The sequence below is a fragment of the Salvelinus sp. IW2-2015 genome, linkage group LG4q.1:29, assembly GCF_002910315.2.
Source record: "Salvelinus sp. IW2-2015 linkage group LG4q.1:29, ASM291031v2, whole genome shotgun sequence".
Lineage (NCBI taxonomy): Eukaryota > Metazoa > Chordata > Actinopteri > Salmoniformes > Salmonidae > Salvelinus > Salvelinus sp. IW2-2015.
In genome coordinates, this window is record NC_036842.1 from 25834372 (window position 1) to 25853830 (window position 19459).

The following is a 19459-nucleotide window of genomic DNA, read 5'->3' on the forward strand; positions in this document are numbered from 1 at the left end:
CAAACAAAGTGATAAAGTAGTTTAGCAAACAATAATAATGGGATAAAAGAACATTGAACAATCTAAACGAAAAGCACACCCAACACAGGCCTGAGAGACTGGGGGGAGTTGAAAGTAGAAACCCATTGAAAGTGCACTTTCTCCCAGTCCCATAGCATATCAAGGTTGAGACCCTTGGAAGAGGCCATAATAGGCCCTACAGAGTGGTCAGCTACTACCCTTGCAAGAAAGGTCCGCTGCTAAAATGTGGCCAAGTTCATGTCTGCGTGTCAACAGGATCAAAACTCACAAAAGTCTCTCATTTTATTGAGTATTACACATCGGGCCAATGCAAGAGGCGCACAGCGGGTCAGTTCCCATGTTTTGGTAGGCGGAGTTATGAAATGAATCCAATTCCAGGCGCTTTTTGCCAGACAGATTGCACTCAGCCACCGATGAGACAGACGGCTGTGTCGTAGCCCCTGGACTTCCACTGAATGGAACTTTCCAATGGTGTCGGTGCAACAAATCCTCAACATGACTTCAAAGGACAGGTGTGCAGGTAGACATTAGCCTACGCGGTGACTTTGACATGCTGGCGTGATAGGTGCCTGTAGACTACATTTAAACATTATGGAGGAACAACACTTGTTTGGAAACGACAGCGGGAGCCAGTCCTCTTCAGGGTCTGAAACCTTGTCAGAGGGAGAATGCATACAAGAAGAGCACCAATATGACGATGATTTCAACGACCAACACGCTTCAGACTTCGAAACTATAAAAGCAGAAGGGAAAGAAGAAAAGAGTGCGGCAGACGACGAGGTGGAACCGGGGAATAAAGAATATGGGGAAGAAGGAGACGACGAAATGGTAAAGAGTGCAAACGTGTAATTTACCCATTAAACGTTTAAATTAGCCTATATAATGTCAATGGTTTTGGGTGAAGTGGTTTGAAGGGCAAGAGTGTGTGTGTGTGTGCCCTCGCAATTGATAACCATGCCTTGCTGCGTATGTGCACTGATGTGGGAAATACGAAATCAATTTGCTTAATATTTTACTATAATATTATTTAGACTACAGAGGGATCTACACTACATGACCAAAAGTATGTGGACATCTGCTTGTCGAACATCTCATTACAAAATCATGGGCATTAATATGGATTTGTCCCCCCTTTGCTTCTATAACAGCCTCCATTCTTCTGGGAAGGCTTTCCACTAGATGCTGGAACATCGCTGCGGGGACTTGCTTCCATTCATTCACAAGAACATTAGTGAGGTTGGGCACTGATGTTGGGCGATTAGGCCTGGCTTGCAGTCTGAGTTCCAATTCTTCCCAAGGTGTTTGATGGGGTTGAGGTCAGGGCTCTGTGCAGGCCAGTCAAGTTCTTCCACATCGATCTTAACAAACCATTTTTGTATGGACTTCGCTTTGTGCACTGGGATATTGTCATGCAGAAACAGGAAAGGGCCTAACCCAAACTGTTGCCACAAAGTTGGAAGCACAGCATCGTCTAGAATGTCATTGTATGCTGTAGTGTTAATATTTCCCTTCACTGGAGCTAAGGGGCCTAGCCCGAACCATGAAAATCAGCCTCAGACCATTATTCATCCTCCACCAAACTTTACAGTGACACTATGCATTCGTGCAGGTAGTGTTCTCCTGGCATCTGCCAAACCCATATTTGTCTGTCAGACTGCCAGATGGTGAAGTGTGATTCATCACTCCAGAGCAGTGATTCCCAACATTTTTTGGTTACTGTACCACCAACTGAGTTTTGCTCTGCCTGAAGTACCCCCTCATGTGCATTTTACTAGTAGACCTATAGTCTCATGAGTCTTCCCAAGTACCCCCTGTGGATAGGCCGAGTATCCCCAGGGGCCCTTGTACCCCTGGTTGGGAACCACTGCTCCTGAGTCCAATGGCAATGAGCTTTACACCACTCCAGCCAACACTTGGCGTTGCGCATGGTGATCTTAGGCTTGTGTGCCACTGGTCGGACATGGAAATCCATTTCATGAAGCTCCCGACAAAGTTATTGTGCTTTCTTTGCTTCCGGAGGCAGTTTGTAACTCGGTAGTGAGTGTTGCAACCGAGGACAGACAATTTTTAGACACGGTCCCTTTCTGTGAGCTTATGTGGCCTACCACTTACAATTGACCGGGGCAGCTCTAGAAGGGCAGAAATTTGACGAACTGACTTGTTGGAAAGGAGGCATCCTATGACGGTGCCATGTTGAAGGTCACTGAGCTCTTCAGTATGGGCCATTCTACTACCAATGTTTGTCTATGGAGATTGGATGGCTGTGTGCTCGATTTATTTTATTTTATACACCTGTCAGCAACAGGAGTGGCTGAAATAGCCAAATTCACTAATTTGAAGGGGTGTCCACCTACTTTTGGCCATTTAGTGTCTCATTTTACGTTTATGCCGAGCTGTCCACAGTTTTGTCATTTAAAATTCTTTTTTGATTAGTGATACTCCCAGTAGCCTAATAGTGACACAGTATGCTGATTAGATTCATATGGTTAGCTGTCAGGGGGATATTGGAAGTCCCCAAGACAATTAGTGAGGGCAAATTGATCTCTCGCCAGTTCCTGGTGTGTTGTGTGATAACAAAGGCTACTTCATGTTTCAGTCTTTTTTTCATAGCAACCTGCAAAGCATCCCTAATGATTACTGTTTATGACATGGCTCAGCTTTGGGAAAAATGTCAGCATGAAGTCGGGCTGGGGATATGGACTATGTACTGAAAGGACAATTCATATTCACAACACTGAGATTCTTCCATTCAATTCTGCTCACTTGCCATCCATGCTCAATATGCAATATGCACAAGGTCCTTAACAGCTGAGCATATGCAATAGCCTACATTCTGAATATCCACTGCTTTGCTTTGTTGTCATAGAGAGAAGTTATTGTTTGACATTCCCAGGTTATCCTTTGGTGTTGAAGTGTTTTGGGTAAATATATCCAGGCTTTTTCGAAGGGAAGAGCACCCCCTGACACTTTAAACATAAATCTGTAGCCTTGTGTGTGAGTGCTAAGGTTGGGACGATACTCATTAGTATAATGTTAAGGAAACAAAACACAAAGTGGATTAAACTTCTTTAAGAAAACAGCCCAAATGTTGGAAACATTTATTTATTTTCCAAACAATATTTTATATCAAATCAAATTTATTTATATAGCCCTTCTTACATCAGCTGATATCTCAAAGTGCTGTACAGAAACCCAGCCTAAAACCCCAAACAGCAAGCAATGCAGGTGTCGAAGCAAGGTGGCTAGGAAAAACTCCCTAGAAAGGCCAAAACCTAGGAAGAAACCTAGAGAGGAACCAGGCTATGAGGGGTGGCCAGTCCTCTTCTGGCTGTGCCGGGTGGAGATTATAACAGAACATGGCCAAGATGTTCAAATGTTCATARATGACCAGCAKGGTCAAATAATAATAATCACAGTRGTTGTCGAGGGTGCARCARGTCAGCACCTCAGGAGTAAATGTCAGTTGGCTTTTCATAGCCGATCATTAAGAGTATCTCTACCGCTCCTGCGGTCTCTAGAGAGTTGAAAACAGCAGGTCTGGGACAGGTAGCACGTCCGGTGAACAGGTCAGGGTTCCATAGTCGCAGGCAGAACAGTTGAAACTGGAGCAGCAGCACGGCCAGGCGGACTGGGGACAGCAAGGAGTCATCATGCCAGGTAGTCCTGAGGCATGGTCCTAGGGCTCAGGTCCTATGAGAGAGAGAATTAGAGAGAGCATACTTAAATTCACACAGGACACCGGATAAGACAGGAGAAGTACTCCAGATATAATAATAATATACCTCAGGTTATTAAATATTACGATACTGGTATTGTCCCGGCACTAGTGTGTATGAAAAAGAAGCACTCTACATATTGATTGACAACCATTAGGTAAGAGTTAGACATTAAACTCCTAAGATGTGCATTGTTTGAGGAAATAGAAAATACTCTTTGCCTGAGGCTTGCCTGGCAATGATGCTACTGAGAACAAAGTAAATTAGATAGACAATACTCTTTTAAATAGCTTATAGTTGGATTGCATTCCCAGTTCAGACTGGTTTCACTGGTTCTGATCAGCTCAATTGGTTTAGAGTTTAACCTTGCTGATCTAACCAGGGGGTGTGTTCAGGATCTGCAACATTTCAAACACTTGTCTGAGTCACCATTCACTCATTGGCTCGACAAAACTACTGTTGAATTCCAAATCGATCCTTAGCCCCACCACTTAAGGGTTAAGTACTCCTGTAGATCTGAAATTACTAGATAGGTTTAAGCAATATGGCAAAATTTACACCCTGACAATTGTAACGCAAGGTAAAGCCAATGTTGCTTGAACATATGATCCTTAAAGATCTACAGGATAGGTAGGGTTGGAGATAGGATTAGATTTTGAATATTGCATATAAGTCACCTCTAAAACCCATCTTTTGCTGCTCAGACCCCCGATCAAACAGGTGTAGGTGGAAATTGCACCTAACCGCTTATTCAGGATCAGTTATATTTTTTCCCTGCCTAATGTCTAAGGCTTATATTGGGAGTAGGGTAGTCTGATACTAGATCTGTATTTAAGGGTGACTCCTACCCAGAGCTAATTCAACTCGTCAATGCACCTTTACCCCTCTAAATCTATGTCAGGTGACCACCGTTGGGGACATAGCCTAACCCCTGACCTGTGACTTACGTCATACCCTTAAGGGGGTGAAAGAGGGAAAGGCTTCTGGGAAGAGTGGCTTATCTGTGTCATCATCTACTCAGGCTGGTTTTGTGTTGGACTGAGGGCCTCTATTCAAACGGAACACAAGCCCTAGCGGTGTTTATGCACTCGTTGTTTACTAACAACTGCTCACGCATGCACATACAGGGACACATACACACACACTTCTTATTCTAAAAATCTCTGAGTCTTAACTGGTAGTAGCAGGTTTTTACAGTACCCCAAAATCATTATTTTATTTGGGGGAAAAGACTACTGAATGACAAAGGAAACACAAACTTTAATTGAACTCTGTGTTTATATCAGTCCAGCTGCATCTTCTTAGCAGGACTGTCTCTGTCTACACTTACCTCATGTAAACTGCGCCTGGTGGTCCGGCCAGATATGGCTACAGTAATGGATGTTTGGCATATAAGGAAAGGTCCTGGAACGAGGAGGCTACTGTGTTGGAAAGAGTCCTGGTAAAGAAAACTGACTTGTCATTTGGAGAGAGATGTTTTGATTTGATGAAATATGGGCTGACTTGGCAGACGTTTTCACTCACAAGAGGAATACAGGAATGGGAATAAAACCGATCCCGGACCTCTGCAATTATAGCGCAGACTATTTCACACAATGTCCTAAAATGAAGTGATGGATTTGAAACATCTTGGTGGGATGATTGAGAAAAGGATGTTTTTACCTTTTGGATTTCAATACCAGACTAGCACAGTGTTAGTCAACTCTATCACAATGCCATCTGAAAGTATCCTCCTTTCAACACTAGTACTGAAATGTTTTCCGGGTGTTTATACAGCCATGTTTTTTTAATGTCGGTTGGCTCGTTCTAGATCTGAACAGCTTGTTTTCTGCTCCTCAATCCCCCTGTTGTATGCCTGATTTCCCTTGTGTGAGAGACATGGACTGTGTTGATTCTTATTTGGACACTAATCATGTTGTGGTTTTTCCTTTTGTGATTCTAATGAGTTGTGAAGGGCTACACTCCTCTCCTTAACCTATCACACAGCTCTTTCCAAGTCCATCATTTTTCTCCAATCTTTCGCACTTCCAAGTGATTGTAATATTCAAGCAATGAATTGACAATGAGAGATTGGACCCAGTTTCAGAATATTAACCATGTTGTATTGAGGCTAGGAACATAGCTAGTGTTATACATCATCCAAGGTGTGCCTGATTTGTTATTCCGTTGCCTTATACGTCTTATGTAATGGTCTGGGGGGGTTGAGCTGCATTATTTTCTTGAATTTCACCATAATAAACACATGTCCTTTAAGGAAGAAACTGAGGGAAAGAGGATCAAATTGCCGGATTTAGCTTTTCTCTCACCCTAGAGATAAAGCTTAAAATGTCTTGTGTACAGAACACCAAGTTAATAAACCTTCTCACTCTCTCCCACTGTACATCATCAGTCCCAATTGTATCCATTTCCCCCCAAACACTGATGGACTCCTTGTTGTGATGTCATCACTGCCTGCCTGTAATTACCCAGCCCGTTGTTTTAGCAGCTAGCCAGTCGGGGCTGTCCATAAGGGACATCCAGTGTCAGTGAATGGTTTAGAGGTTAAGAGGATTAACTGTCAATCTGTTTAAGAACTCCTCTGGCTCTCTATGGTGGGGGGGCGATGTCATTACAGGATGGATCTTTAATTTCGGCCTTCTCATCCAATCCAACACTGGTCCAGCTCTAGTCCACACTACAGTCCTCACACACTGGCTGCAATGGCAAAGTGATATTACAGAGGGACGTATCAGACTATTATCAAAGATCATGGCCCTACGGTGGAATTGGACCATAGGTGATTTAACTTCTTCTGAAGGTTCTAAGGTAAGACCACACTATTAATAGAACACGTATTATCTCCAGTAATACATGTATAATGTTGCACCTCTCTGGGTAAGACACTATATTGGATCAGTTGGTTCCGACAGGAGTGTTTTGGTTGGTGGCTAGTGGTGCTTCTCAAGCCCTTGTATTGTGTGGGCTGTGGGCTCTAGCTGTGTTTTTACTGTCTACAGTACACTACAGCAGTGGAATTTTAATCTGCTGCTGGGGTTTACCTAGATGTCGGCGCTTTTGAATTATTTATGCCTTGTTATGTAATCGCAGCTTGATATCCACATTCAATTTGGTGTTCTGTTAAAAGATCTGCTCTAATTTTGTTTTTCAACCTACCTGGGTAAAGAGAATTTCAGAAATGTATCTGTCTGTTCTCTTTCATTCTCTTTATCATGTGGTGTTGGATGGAGGCATGATATATGTTGTATTATAAACTTGGTAGTTCGTGCCCTGAATGCTGATTAGCTGAAAACATTTATGGCTCTAATTACGTTGGTAACCAGTTTATAATAACAGTAAGGCACCTCAGGGGTTTGTGGTATATGGCCAATATACCATGACTAAGGGCTGTTACCAGGCACGCCGCATTGAGTCATGCTTAAGGACAGCCCTTAGCTGTGGTATATTGGCCATATACCACACCGCTTCATCCCTTATTGCTTAATACAAACTTTTATTAAAGCCAAGATGGAGTATAACTTAGGTGGACTTGTTTTCCCCTCATCCTATGGTTTCGTTCAACCTAAAGTCAGACGTGACGATTACCACAACAGAAGTCTTGTCATACCAAACAAAGCTAATGATTCCTCCTCCTCAGGCAAAGAATGGAGGTAATTAAAGTGCCAGCTAGAAGAAAGTTTCCAGTGATACTGTAGCTAGCTAGCATCTGAGGACACTTGTTCTGCCTGCAGTCCTATCATTCATATGACTTTACCCATTTGTTTTGAACATATGCTGCGTCCTTTATTAACCTGCACCAACAGAAGTAGCTAGCCAAGTTTGCAAGCCTATCCATATTTGTTTTAGCGACTGTATACAAACACTCGTTAAGCCTTTGTCCAGATGCCAAAGTCAAGAGTGAGTTGAATAGAACTGGTAGGCTAATTAATGAACGGTATACCGGTGGAGACGTACATAAGGCCTTGTCTCGGGAAATGTGTCCTGGTCACTACATGATAAGTGATGTCAGTGTGTCACTGTATAGGTAGGTATAGGCCTGTGCAGTGAGAATGTACTGTCGATGTAAACCACTCGCTGTTAAGCTCTGTGGGCCTTCTGCAGTCACATTTTTCTTAGTTTTCCCTGTCCCTCACTGTATTTAGTATTCACCGTCTTTGTTAGGATCATTTATTTCTAAGTAAGTAGAAGGTCATGATGTAATGGCTATTACCGGCATAGGCCTATATCCAATACATAGGCTATTGCAGCTATCTATTTTAAAAGTTTAAACATACAAAACTGATACATTTCCGGGTCTGACTCCTAGGTCGGTGTTGACGTTACATATATCTTAAATAGCGTCTTGGGGCTACTGAAGCCAGTTTGGATAGGAATACGAACCCTACAGAAAAAGGTCTGTTTCTGTCCAGCATTAGAAAATGTCAACACAGGACTCTGAATCCCCATTGAGAAGGAGAAGGGTGTAAGGGTTCAACGCCTGCTAAAGATCTTACTAGAGAGGACATGTAGTTCCACTGTCAATGCACCAGAGGTTACAAGGTGAACAGGGGGCCATTTGGAAGTGGAACCTCTCTTGAGGATTCCTATTGCCCAAAGGGACATTGGTTTTGTGTGACTTGAACTTTTGCGTGTTGATGTTGTTTTTCGGACTAAACCTCTCTGACCTCCTTAGGAGGTTGTGTCTCTTTTGCTCTCTCTCTGTGTGTGTGTGTGTGTGTGTGTGTGTGTGTGTGTGTGTGTGTGTGTGTGTGTGTGTGTGTGTGTGTGTGTGGTTCAGCAAATAGTGGAATGGGGTGAGAGTTGAGGCAGACAGATGTTGGGTGACAAGGTCATTAGGAACGGGGTGTGTTGTGCTGGAGACCCTGAGAAAAGAGGTCTGAATATCCTCGCTACTACCAGGGGGACTGTTTGGACTCCCAGGTGGTTGAGGAGATGTACTGGAGTTGTGTTCTTTATTACTAGGTTATTAATACCATATGACTGAACTGTTGCACATACACGAAGTACACACTGTGTGTGGAAGTGTTGAATTTATAGTTCACTCAACTCTTAGTGTTTTGTTTATTAATCCACCAAAAATGTGCATGTCAGCAGTCAAGTTTTTCAAGATATAGCACTTTAAGCACAGAGCAATAACTGTGAACTATCCGTTTAAAGTGTCTGAATTTTTTTTTGACCTCGATGCTAGTTTTGTTACAGTAGCATTTCATTTACAGTACCAGTCAAAAGTTTGAACAACTACTCATTCAAGGGTTTTTCTTTATTTTTACTATTTTCTACATTGTAGAATAATAGTGAAGACACCAAAACTATGAAATAACACGCATGAAATCATGTAGTAACCAAAAAAGTGTTAAACAAATCAAAATATATTTTAGATTCTTCAAAGTGGCCACCGTTTGCCTTTGATAGCTTTGCACACTTTTGGCATTCTCTCAACCAGCTTCATGAGGAATGCTTTTCCAACACTCTTGAAGGAGTTCCCACATGTGCCGAGTACTTGTTGGCTTCTTTTTAGTGACGCACCGATAGGACATTTTTGGCCGATACCAATATCCAATATTTTCCTTGACAAAAAAAACAATACCGATACTTCAAATTTTTAAGCATTCTAGTACAGTTATAATTAACACACACACATGGACGCAGCGGTCTAAGGCACTGCATCTCAGTGCAAGAGGCGTCACTACAGTCCCTGGTTTGAATCCAGGCTATCACATCCGGACGTGATTGGGAGTCCCATAGGGCGGCGCACAATTGACACAGCGTCTTCCGGGTTTGGCCGTCATTGTAAATAATAATTTGTTCTTAACTGACTTGCCTAGTTAAGTGAAGGTTACACACCACACTGACCAAAAAGTTATTTTGTTGGCATATTTCCCCATTTACCAGGAAAACATAATCAAAACCTATTTCTTTCACTTACTTGCTGTGCTGTTTCGTTGTTCATTTGTTCAGTCGTTTCATTCTCAACCAGGATTTCTATGGAACGCCATTTGGGTCTTTACGTGTCAAAAAAAGATACACGTCAAATAACACTTTGACGTGTCGAATAACACCATTTGACCAATCAGGACCTGAATATGACTGCACGTCACATAATAAATAAAAAAATGTATTTCACCTTTATTTAACCAGGTAGGCTAGTTGAGAAACATTTCTAATTGGCAACTGCGACCTGGCCAAGATAAAGCAAAGCAGTTCGACACATACAACAACAGAGTTACACATGGAATAAACAAACATACAATCAATAATACAGTAGAAAAAGTCTATATACAGCATGTGCAAATGAGGTAGGATAAGGGAGGTAAGGCAATAAATAGGGCATGGTGGCGAAGTAATTACAATATAGCAATTAAACACCGGAATGGTTGAATGTGCAGAAGATGAATGTGCAAGTAGAGATACTGGGGTGCAAAGGAGCAAGATAAATAAATAAATACAGTATGGGGATGAGGTAGTTGGATGGGCTATTTACAGGTGCAGTGATCTGTGAGCTGCTCTGACAGCTGGTGCTTAAAGCTAGTGAGGGAGATATGAGTCTCCAGCTTCAGGGATTTTTGCAGTTCGTTCCAGTCCTTGGCAGCAGAGAACTGGAAGGAAAGGCTGCCAAAGGAAGAATTGGCTATGGGGGTGACCAGTGAGATATACCTACTGGAGCGCGTGCTATGAGTGGGGTGCTGCTATGGTGACCAATGAGTTGAGTTAAGGCGGGGCTTTACCTGGCAGAGACTTGTAGATGACCTGGAGCCAGTGGGTTTGGCGACGAGTATGAAGCGAGGGCCAGCCAACGAGAGCGTGCAGGTTGCAGTGGTGGGTAGTATATGGGGCTTTGGTGACAAAACGGATGGCACTGTGATAGACTGCATCCAATTTGTTGAGTAGAGTGTTGGAGGCTATTTTGTAGATGACAGGGCCGAAGTCGAGGATCGGTAGGATGGTCAGTTTTACGAGGGTATGTTTGGCAGCATGAGTGAAGGATGCTTTGTTGCGAAATAGGAAGCCAATTCTAGATTTAATTTTGGATTGGAAATGTTTAATCTGAGTCTGGAAGGAGAGTTTACAGTCTAACAAGTGTGGTGGATGAATCAGAATTAGTTGGGTAACACAAGTAATTAAGATGTCTTATCTGCATAATATTAAGTGATATACTTTTTATTAGAATGTATTTCTAATAGACTAGTGTTGGCAGTTGCATTTCTTCCCTCAGCTGGGGCTCAGTCACTTGGGGCCCAGAGAGGGGAGAGGTCAGGCTTGTCTTTTACATATCTCTGGTGCTATGCAGAATATCAGAAAGGGAAGAGGACATGATGGAACATTGTCTTCATATGTGAATGTATCTGTTAAACCATGTGAAGGGGTGGCGTGATTAAGGGGGAACCAATTACTTGTCTCCACAATGTCTGTGCGCAAGTCACTCCCTCCTTTGGCATTGGGGGGAGGTGTATGGCAGTGTCTGGAACCATTGTATGTCCTCTCCGATGTTGCACTTATCCTGCACTTATCCTGGGATAGTGTATGACATAGAGGCTCACTCACCTCAGTGAGTTTGTCCAGGAGAGGGGTCAAGAAGGGGTTTTACTTTAGATGGGAGTATCTAGAGTTGACAATTGAGTTATGCCATTGGATGAGGTAATGGTTCTGTGCTATGAAGTACCAGGAACGAGATTAGAACCTCGTCTTAGGGACCAAACTGAATAATAATTTATAGCGAATGTTATCTAAGGGATACTCCTTTATCAATTAAAAAGTCCCTTTGTGAAGTGTTCCTAATATCTGTGGTTCGACATATGTAGGTTGAGAGGGGTGTATCTTGGCTATAAACGATCTTTGTACTTTTCTGTTGTCACTTTCAATGGTTCATTAGAGATGGCGCATCATTGAAAGTCAAATGCTATTGCAAAGCTCTTATTATTATTAAAGATGTAGTTTAAGTATAACTCTGACTGGTGTGTGAAGTTTTACTCTCCTCATTTGGTAATGCAGAAATAAGCCACCACACCAGACACCTAGGTATTTGTAGTTGTCCACATATTCTAAGTCAGAACCGTCCAGTGTAGTGATGCTGGACGGGCAGGCAGGTGCGTGCAGCGATCGGTTGAAGAGGATGCATTTAGTTTTACTTGCATTTAAGAGCAGTTGGAGGCCACGGAAGGAGAGTTGTATGGCATTGAAGCTCGTCTGGAGGTTTGTTAAGTGTCCAAAGAAGGGCCAGATGTATACAGAATGGTATCGTCTGTGTAGAGGTGGATCAAATAATCACCAGCAGCAAGTTCAACATCATTGATGTTTACAGAGAAGCGAGTCGGCCCGAGAATTCAACCCTGTGGCACCCCCATAGAGACTGCCAGAGGTCCGGACAACAGGCCCACCAATTTGACACACTGAACTCTATCTGATAAGTAGTTGGTGAACCAGGCGAGGTAATCATTTGAGAATAATCCTTTAACGTGTTTATAATTTTTTTAACGTAGTTATTACACTAACACTCGTATTTCATATGTCACAACGATTGATCGATACGTATACTATGATGCTGGTAAAGTTGTCTCGCGCACCTACAGTGCTGATCATAAAGAAAGCTAGCTAGCTCATGGATGCTAACAATGTTCTTCCCCAAAAACATAGCAAAACGACAATCTGTTTCAGTAGATGTAGTTAGTTAGCCAGCTAACTATATAGATGGGTGTCATCTAAAATAACCCTAATTCATAAAACAGTTCTTATTTGATTAATGGTGGTCGGACCCATCTATGTGAAGCTAGACACCATAAGGATTATTCATGATAGTGGACTTTGCGGTTAGCCTTCAAAATAAAAGTTTGTCATTGACAGTGATGCAAATGAATACAGATAGTGGAATTATGCCATAATTGAATAGATCATGCTAAATGAGGTTAGAATGTTATATAAAATCAACAAAAGACAATAATTGTCAAATTAACGAATCTGTTGAAATCACACTGGATGTATTATACTTTAGAATTGTATTGGGGTCGTACTTATTTCACTGTACAGCCTTATCTATGGATTGTGGATCAATGACATGGGGTATCAGTCTACTCGGTGACACCCACAGAACATTAGCGTCGTAGCTCTTAATGCGGGACTATGAAACAGCTGTGAATTGAGCCACATTTATTATCAACCTATGTGTATTGAACACTATTCCAGAAGAAAAATAATACTGCGTGGATATTTTGGATTCTGATAACAGAGGAGGATGTTGGGAATAAAGATATTGAGTAGAGGTCGACCGATTTAATCGGAATGGCCGATTTTTAATTAGGGCTGATTTCAAGTTTTCATAACAATCGGAAATCTGTATGTTTGGACACCGATTTTGCCGATTTAAATTAAAAAATATATATATATTTTTTTTTACAACTTTAACTAGGCAAGTCAGTTAAGAACACATTCTTATTTTCAATGACGGCCTAGGAACAGTGGGTTAACTGCCTTGTTCAGAGGCAGAACGACAGATTTTTACCTTGTCAGCTCAGGGATTCAATCTTGCAACCTTAGTTAACTAGTCCAACGCTCTAACCACCTGATTACATTGCACTCCACGAGGAGCCTGCCTGTTATGTGAATGCAGTAAGAAGCCAAGGTAAGTTGCTAGCTAGCATTAAACTTATCTTATAAAAAAACAATCAATCAATCATAATCGCTAGTTAACTACACATGGTTGATGATATTACTAGTTTATCTAGCGTGTCCTGCGTTGCATATAATCGGTGCGGTGGCATTCGCGAAAAAGGACTGTCGTTGCTCCAATGTGTACCTAACCATAAACATCAATGCCTTTCTTAAAATCAATATACAAGTATATATTTTTAAACCTGCATATTTAGTTAATATTGCCTGCTAACATGAATTTATTTTAACTAGGATAAATGGTGTCACTTCTCTTGCAACAGAGTCAGGTATATGCAGCAGTTTGGGCCGCCTAGCTCATTGCAAACTGTGTGAAGACTATTTCTTCCTAACAAAGACAGCCAACAAGCGGGGGATGATTTAACAAAAGCGCATTTGCCAAAAAAGCACAATCGTTGCACGACTGTACCTACCCATAAACATCAATGCCTTCCTTAAAATCAATACACAGAAGTATATATTTTTAAACCTGCATATTTAGCTAAAAGAAATCCAGGTTAGCAGGCAATATTAACCAGGTGAAATTGTGTCACTTCTCTTGCGTTCATTGCACGCAGAGTCAGGGTATATGCAACAGTTTGGGCGACCTGGCTCGTTGCGAACTAATTTCCCAGAATTGTATGTAATTATGACATAACATTGAAGGTTGTGCAATGTAACAGGAATATTTAGACTTATGGATGCCACCCGTTAGATAAAATACGGAACGGTTCCATATTTCACTGAAAGAATAATAGTTTTGTTTTCGAGATGATAGTTTCCGGATTCGACCATATTAATGACCTAAGGCTCGTATTTCTGTGTGTTATTATGCTATAATTAAGTCTATGATTTGATAGAGCAGTCTGACTGAGCGACGGTAGGCACCAGCAGGCTCGTAAGCATTCATTCAAACAGCACTTTCGTGCGTTTGCCAGCAGCTCGTCGCTATGCTTCAAGCATTGCGCTGTTTATGACTTCAAGCCTATCAACTCCCGAGATTAGGCTGGTGTAACCGATGTGAAATGGCTAGCTAGTCAGCGGGGTGCGAGCAAATAGCGTTTCTAACGTCACTCGCTCTGAGACTTGGAGTAGTTGTTCCCCTTGCTTTGCATGGGTAACGCTGCTTCGAGGGTGGCTGTTGTCGATGTGTTCCTGGTTCGAGCACAGGTAGGAGCGAGGAGAGGGACGGGAAGCTATACTGTTACACTGGCAATACTAAAGTGCCTATAAGAACATCCAATAGTCAAAGGTATATGAAATAAAAATGGTATAGAGAGAAATAGTCCTATAATTCCTATAATAACTACAACCTAAAACTTCTTACCTGGGAATATTGAAGACTCATGTTAAAAGGAACCACCAGCTTTCATATGTACTCATGTTCTGAGCAAGGAACTTAAACGTTAGCTTTCTTACATGGCACATATTGCACTTTTACTTTCTCCAACACTTTGTTTTTGCATTATTTAAACCAAATTGAACATGTTTCATTATATATTTGAGGCTAAATTGATTTTATTGATATTAAGTTAAAATAAGTGTTCATTCAGTATTGTTGTAATTGTCATTATTACAAATGTAAAAAAATCGGCTTTTTTTTTGGTCCTCCAGTAATCTGTATCGGCGTTAAATCATAATCGGTCGACCTCTAGTATTGAGTAGACTGATACCCCATTTCATTGATCCCCAATCCTTAAGTAAATCTGTACAGTGCAATATGATTGTCAACACACACAATAGGCTAACTGGGGAGGTGATTTCACACAGTCACAGTCCTGTGATAAGAGCTACAACGGTAATATTTGCGCAAACTCTTCACAGTTGTGTTCTCTGGGTGTCACTGAGTAGACTGAAGCACCATTTCATTGCATCACATTCCAAACTTGTTTAACATTATCTAGTCTGATTCACTTTCAAATAGGTACTTTTATTTTGAAGGCAAACCGCAAATTCCACTCTTGTGCCTAATCCTTATTTTGGCTTGCTTCATAACACACAACTCGGTCTGGTCGAGCCTCACTAGCCAGATAAAGCTAGCTGGTTGCTTATAACGTTAGCTTTGGGCAACAGGGTTACGTAGCTGGCTAGCCATGTATTTTCATGAACTTAAGTTCAATTTCAATAGGTGAACAACAAGTGGCTACCTAGCTAATACTCACGCACAAGGATTCCCAAATCATTGCTAAGAATAATGAAAATGACTGCAGTTTCTACTGGTCATTGTTTTCAGGCTGGTTGTATTGGTGCTAGCTAGGTACCAAGCTAAAACTAGCTAGCTACCCTAGAAGTTGCGGTCGAACAAATAATGCTTTATTACCAACATGGTTTTGTAAACACATCATTCGTGGCCGGTGTTTGTTTGTTTCCTTGTAGACTTTTTTGTACAGGTGCTACTGATACTGATAGGTGGCAGGTAGCCTAGTGGTTAGAGCATTGGACTAGTAACCGAAAGGTTGCAAGATCGAAAATAAGAACTTGTTCTAAACTGACTTGCCTAGTTAAATAAAGATAAAATAAATAAAAAGTAGTGGTGGCGCTTGGCTTGCACGTGCAAATTCAGAACACACAACATTCTATAATATAACTGTGTTATTTGACGCGTCAAATAGTGTTATTTGACGTGCATCTCTTTTGACACACAAAGACCCAAACGGCGTTCCATAGTATGTATGTCGTGAACGGTAGGGCAACATCTGAAAAATAGCGCACTTGGTAGTGTGTACCGGTGCTCGACCAGTCGGCGAAAGCCAACACCCACGACAGAGAACGGTTGATTGTCAAGGGCAATGAATTCCGTTATCTTGGCTTTAATGGATTTCGCCTTTTGAGTTGTCTTTGTGAAATTTTCTTACTCTTTCAAATGGCTGCTCGACTTGTTAACTGCTCGATCCACACAGCAGACATTGTGTGGGCTAGGTTCAGAATGCTGTGTTGCACGTGTAGTGTGAAATTTTACGTGGTGTCGTTATGTCATGTTATAGGGCTGGGCGATCTAACATATTTTATGATATACCGGTATTGATGCAGGGACCGGTTTGGGTTTTTACTTTACCTTCTATACCGGTATTTGAATGTTTGATTTGTTAAATGTGATACACCATGTGTAATGTCAATTTTTATAGTTTACTTCGCTACTTGAGTCATCTCTCTCCGCTCTTTCTCTCCATGCCACTTTCCACACCGACCTAGCTCGCCCCCTATCACTCAAGGAGTGCATTTGATGTTCCTCAACCACAAGACACTTGAGTTCCGTCTGCATGGTTAATGCCTAGTTAGTTTGTGTTTCTTACATCAGCAATGAACTAATTTGTCTTTTCTTAGCAAGTTGCCCTAAATCTTGTGAGATGCTAATTGTTAGCTGCTAAAATTAAGATATGAATAATCAAATTGATTATAAATGAATAGAATTGACTAATTCAAAGAACGAAAGAAAAAAAATTATATATGCCTAAATGCCTCACCTGTTATTCCTGTCAATCAGACGTGCAGTGTCAACCAATGAACCAAAGATGCTTGAGGGAGGGCCGAGCCAACTCACTCAGTCACACACTTAGCAGCCGAGGAGAGAGAGGAAGGACAGCTGTGAAAACAGCTGGAAAATTAGTCGGAAGCACAGTAGCATTTGGATGCATTTTAATAATGTTGACAATGTTAGAGCACAGTGTAGAATTTGCCAAAACAAAATCTCATATAAATCCGGTTCTACGCACAACCTACACCGGCATATGCGAACTGTGCACCCAACTGTGAAGCTAGCTGTAGCGGAGCTTCGAGAAACTAGCGGGCCTGCTAGTGATAGAGCCAGCACCTCCACACGTGGAGATGTATCCACTCAGTCAAGTAGGCCTACTCCGTGACCCACAGCAACGCAGTCTTCTATGGACCAGTTTATGCCAAAGTCTATGTCTGTAGCAAAACAAGACCAAATTGAAATTGCATTGTCTAAAATGATTGCCACCGATTTCCAGCCATTTTCGATCGTGGAGGACCGAGGTTTTAGAAATTATAGCAATCGTCTAAATCCAATGTACACAATTCCAAGCAGGAAAACCCTTTCAAAATCACTTATTCCACAACTGTACGAGAGCACACAGGCTTCAGTGCGGCGAAAGAGTCCAAAAAGCTACTGCAATTTGCCTTACCACTGACTGCTGGACATCAAGGGTAACCACTTCTTACATGTCGGTTGCATGTCACTTCATTGAAGATTTTTCGATGTCTAGCTGTCCTTCTGGACTGCTTTGAGTTCATCGACAGACACACCTCCCAGAACTTGGCAGAGGAACTGTTGAGTGGCCAGAGAATGGCAAGTAGATGGAAAAGGGGTCTGTTGTGTTAGTGACAATGCAGCTAACATAACCAAAGCCATGAATATTTTAAAATGGCCCATCATCCATGTCTTGCCCACACAATCAACCTGATTGTAAGAGATGCTCTGAAGGTGATGAAGCCCACTGTGGACAAAGTGAAAGCAGCTGTGGAATACTTCCACAGGAGCACAGTAGGTGCTGAAGTCTACACAACGCCAGATGGGGATGCCTGAGCTGAGGCCTAAACAAGACTGCACTACAAGGTGGCATTCAACATTTTATATGTTGAAGCGGTTTCTTGCGTAAAAGGATGCCATCATCTCTACCCTGGCCATTGTCAATGCACCTGTTGATGCTCTGACCCAAGAGTAATGGGAGGTGGTAGAGGAGGTGTGCCGAGTCCTGGAACCCTTTGAGCAGGTCACTGTGGAGATCAGTGGAGAGAGGTACAGTAAGCAGTTATTACTACATCATTATTTAATCCATTATTATATATGTATATGAGCAGTAGATGAGAATGTAGTATCAGTAGACAGAACATGAACCTGAACTAATAAGTTACTGTTCTCTCTCTTCAGCTGTGAGAGCCTCAAAAATGATACTCCTGTGTAAAGGTCTGCAGCGAATCACAGCCAGCCGCCAGAGAGAAGCAAATGTAACCACAGAGTTGATGGGCACCCTATGTTGATCAATAGACAGAAAGTTCCACATGATGGAATATAATCACCCGCTATCAGAAACTGCTGCACTTGAGCCAAGGTTTAAGAAGTTAGCCTTCAGTGATGCCAGAGCGATTGATGAGGCACTTCAAAGAATAACCTCAGCAGCAGGGAGGGACAGCCCCAGCAGTCAGCTGGCTCAGGCAACAGGAAGAATAGGGGTCAGATGGAGCAAAAGCACCAGCAGTAGTGCCACAAACGTCTGCTGTTTGGATGTTGTTCGATGAGAGAGCATCTGGGGATGCAGCGCAAAGGAATCCCTCGGCAGATGCCATAATGGAGGTCYGATCCTATTTGGAGGAGCCCCTCCAAAGATCTGCAGATCCGCTGAGCAGGTGGAAGAACAAGACCCCTGTCTACCCACGGTTTACTAAAGTAATGACAGGGAGACTCTGTGTAGTGGCCACATCCGTTCCCTCTGAGAGGGTCTTCTCAAAAACGGGACACAAAATTACTGGGAGAAGAAACCGCATCAGCCCCTCAAGGCGGCTTACGTTTCTGAATGTAAATCTCTCATAAAAGCAAATATGGTCAGTGTTGCTGGTTATAACATGGCAATAAAGAAGAGAGAAAAGAGGGACCAGTTTAATATTTTAAGTGGGATGCTGCAGTTTTGCACATTTATTTTTCTTTGATAAGCTGCAATATTCTATTATATTGTTCAGATTGTATTCGTTTTGAATTGTTACATTTATATGCACTTTTTATATACAATAAAGTTTTACTTTAAATGCACACGTGTAATAGCATCCTCCTTTTTTACAATTATTTCAATTTGTGGGATGCTGCAGTTTTGCAAACTTATTTTTCTTTAAGGTGCAATATTCTATTATGGTGTTCAGATTGTATTCATTTTGAATGGTTAGATTTATATGCACTTTAAGTTATACTTTAAATGCAAATGTTTAATAGCATTCTTTTTCATAACAAATCAATGCATTTTTAAATACATTATTTTTTTTTATATATTTTTTTTATTTCACCTTTTATTTAACCAGGTAGGCTAGTTGAGAACAAGTTCTCATTTGCAACTGCGACCTGGCCAAGATAAAGC

At 41.7% G+C, this 19459-nt stretch overlaps 1 protein-coding gene across 5 annotated transcripts in view; it reads left to right on the forward strand.

The window, feature by feature from the left end:
* The first annotated feature begins 404 nt into the window (after positions 1-404).
* The window catches only part of mast4 (microtubule associated serine/threonine kinase family member 4), a 187500-nt gene continuing 168445 nt past the window's right edge, over positions 405-19459 (forward strand). For all 5 annotated transcript variants that reach the window (XM_023984206.1, XM_023984207.1, XM_023984208.1 and 2 more), the window contains exon 1: positions 405-849. In XM_023984206.1, coding sequence (XP_023839974.1) covers positions 613-849 — 237 coding nt within the window. In that variant the 5' untranslated portion in view covers positions 405-612. The remainder of the gene's footprint in view (positions 850-19459) is intronic.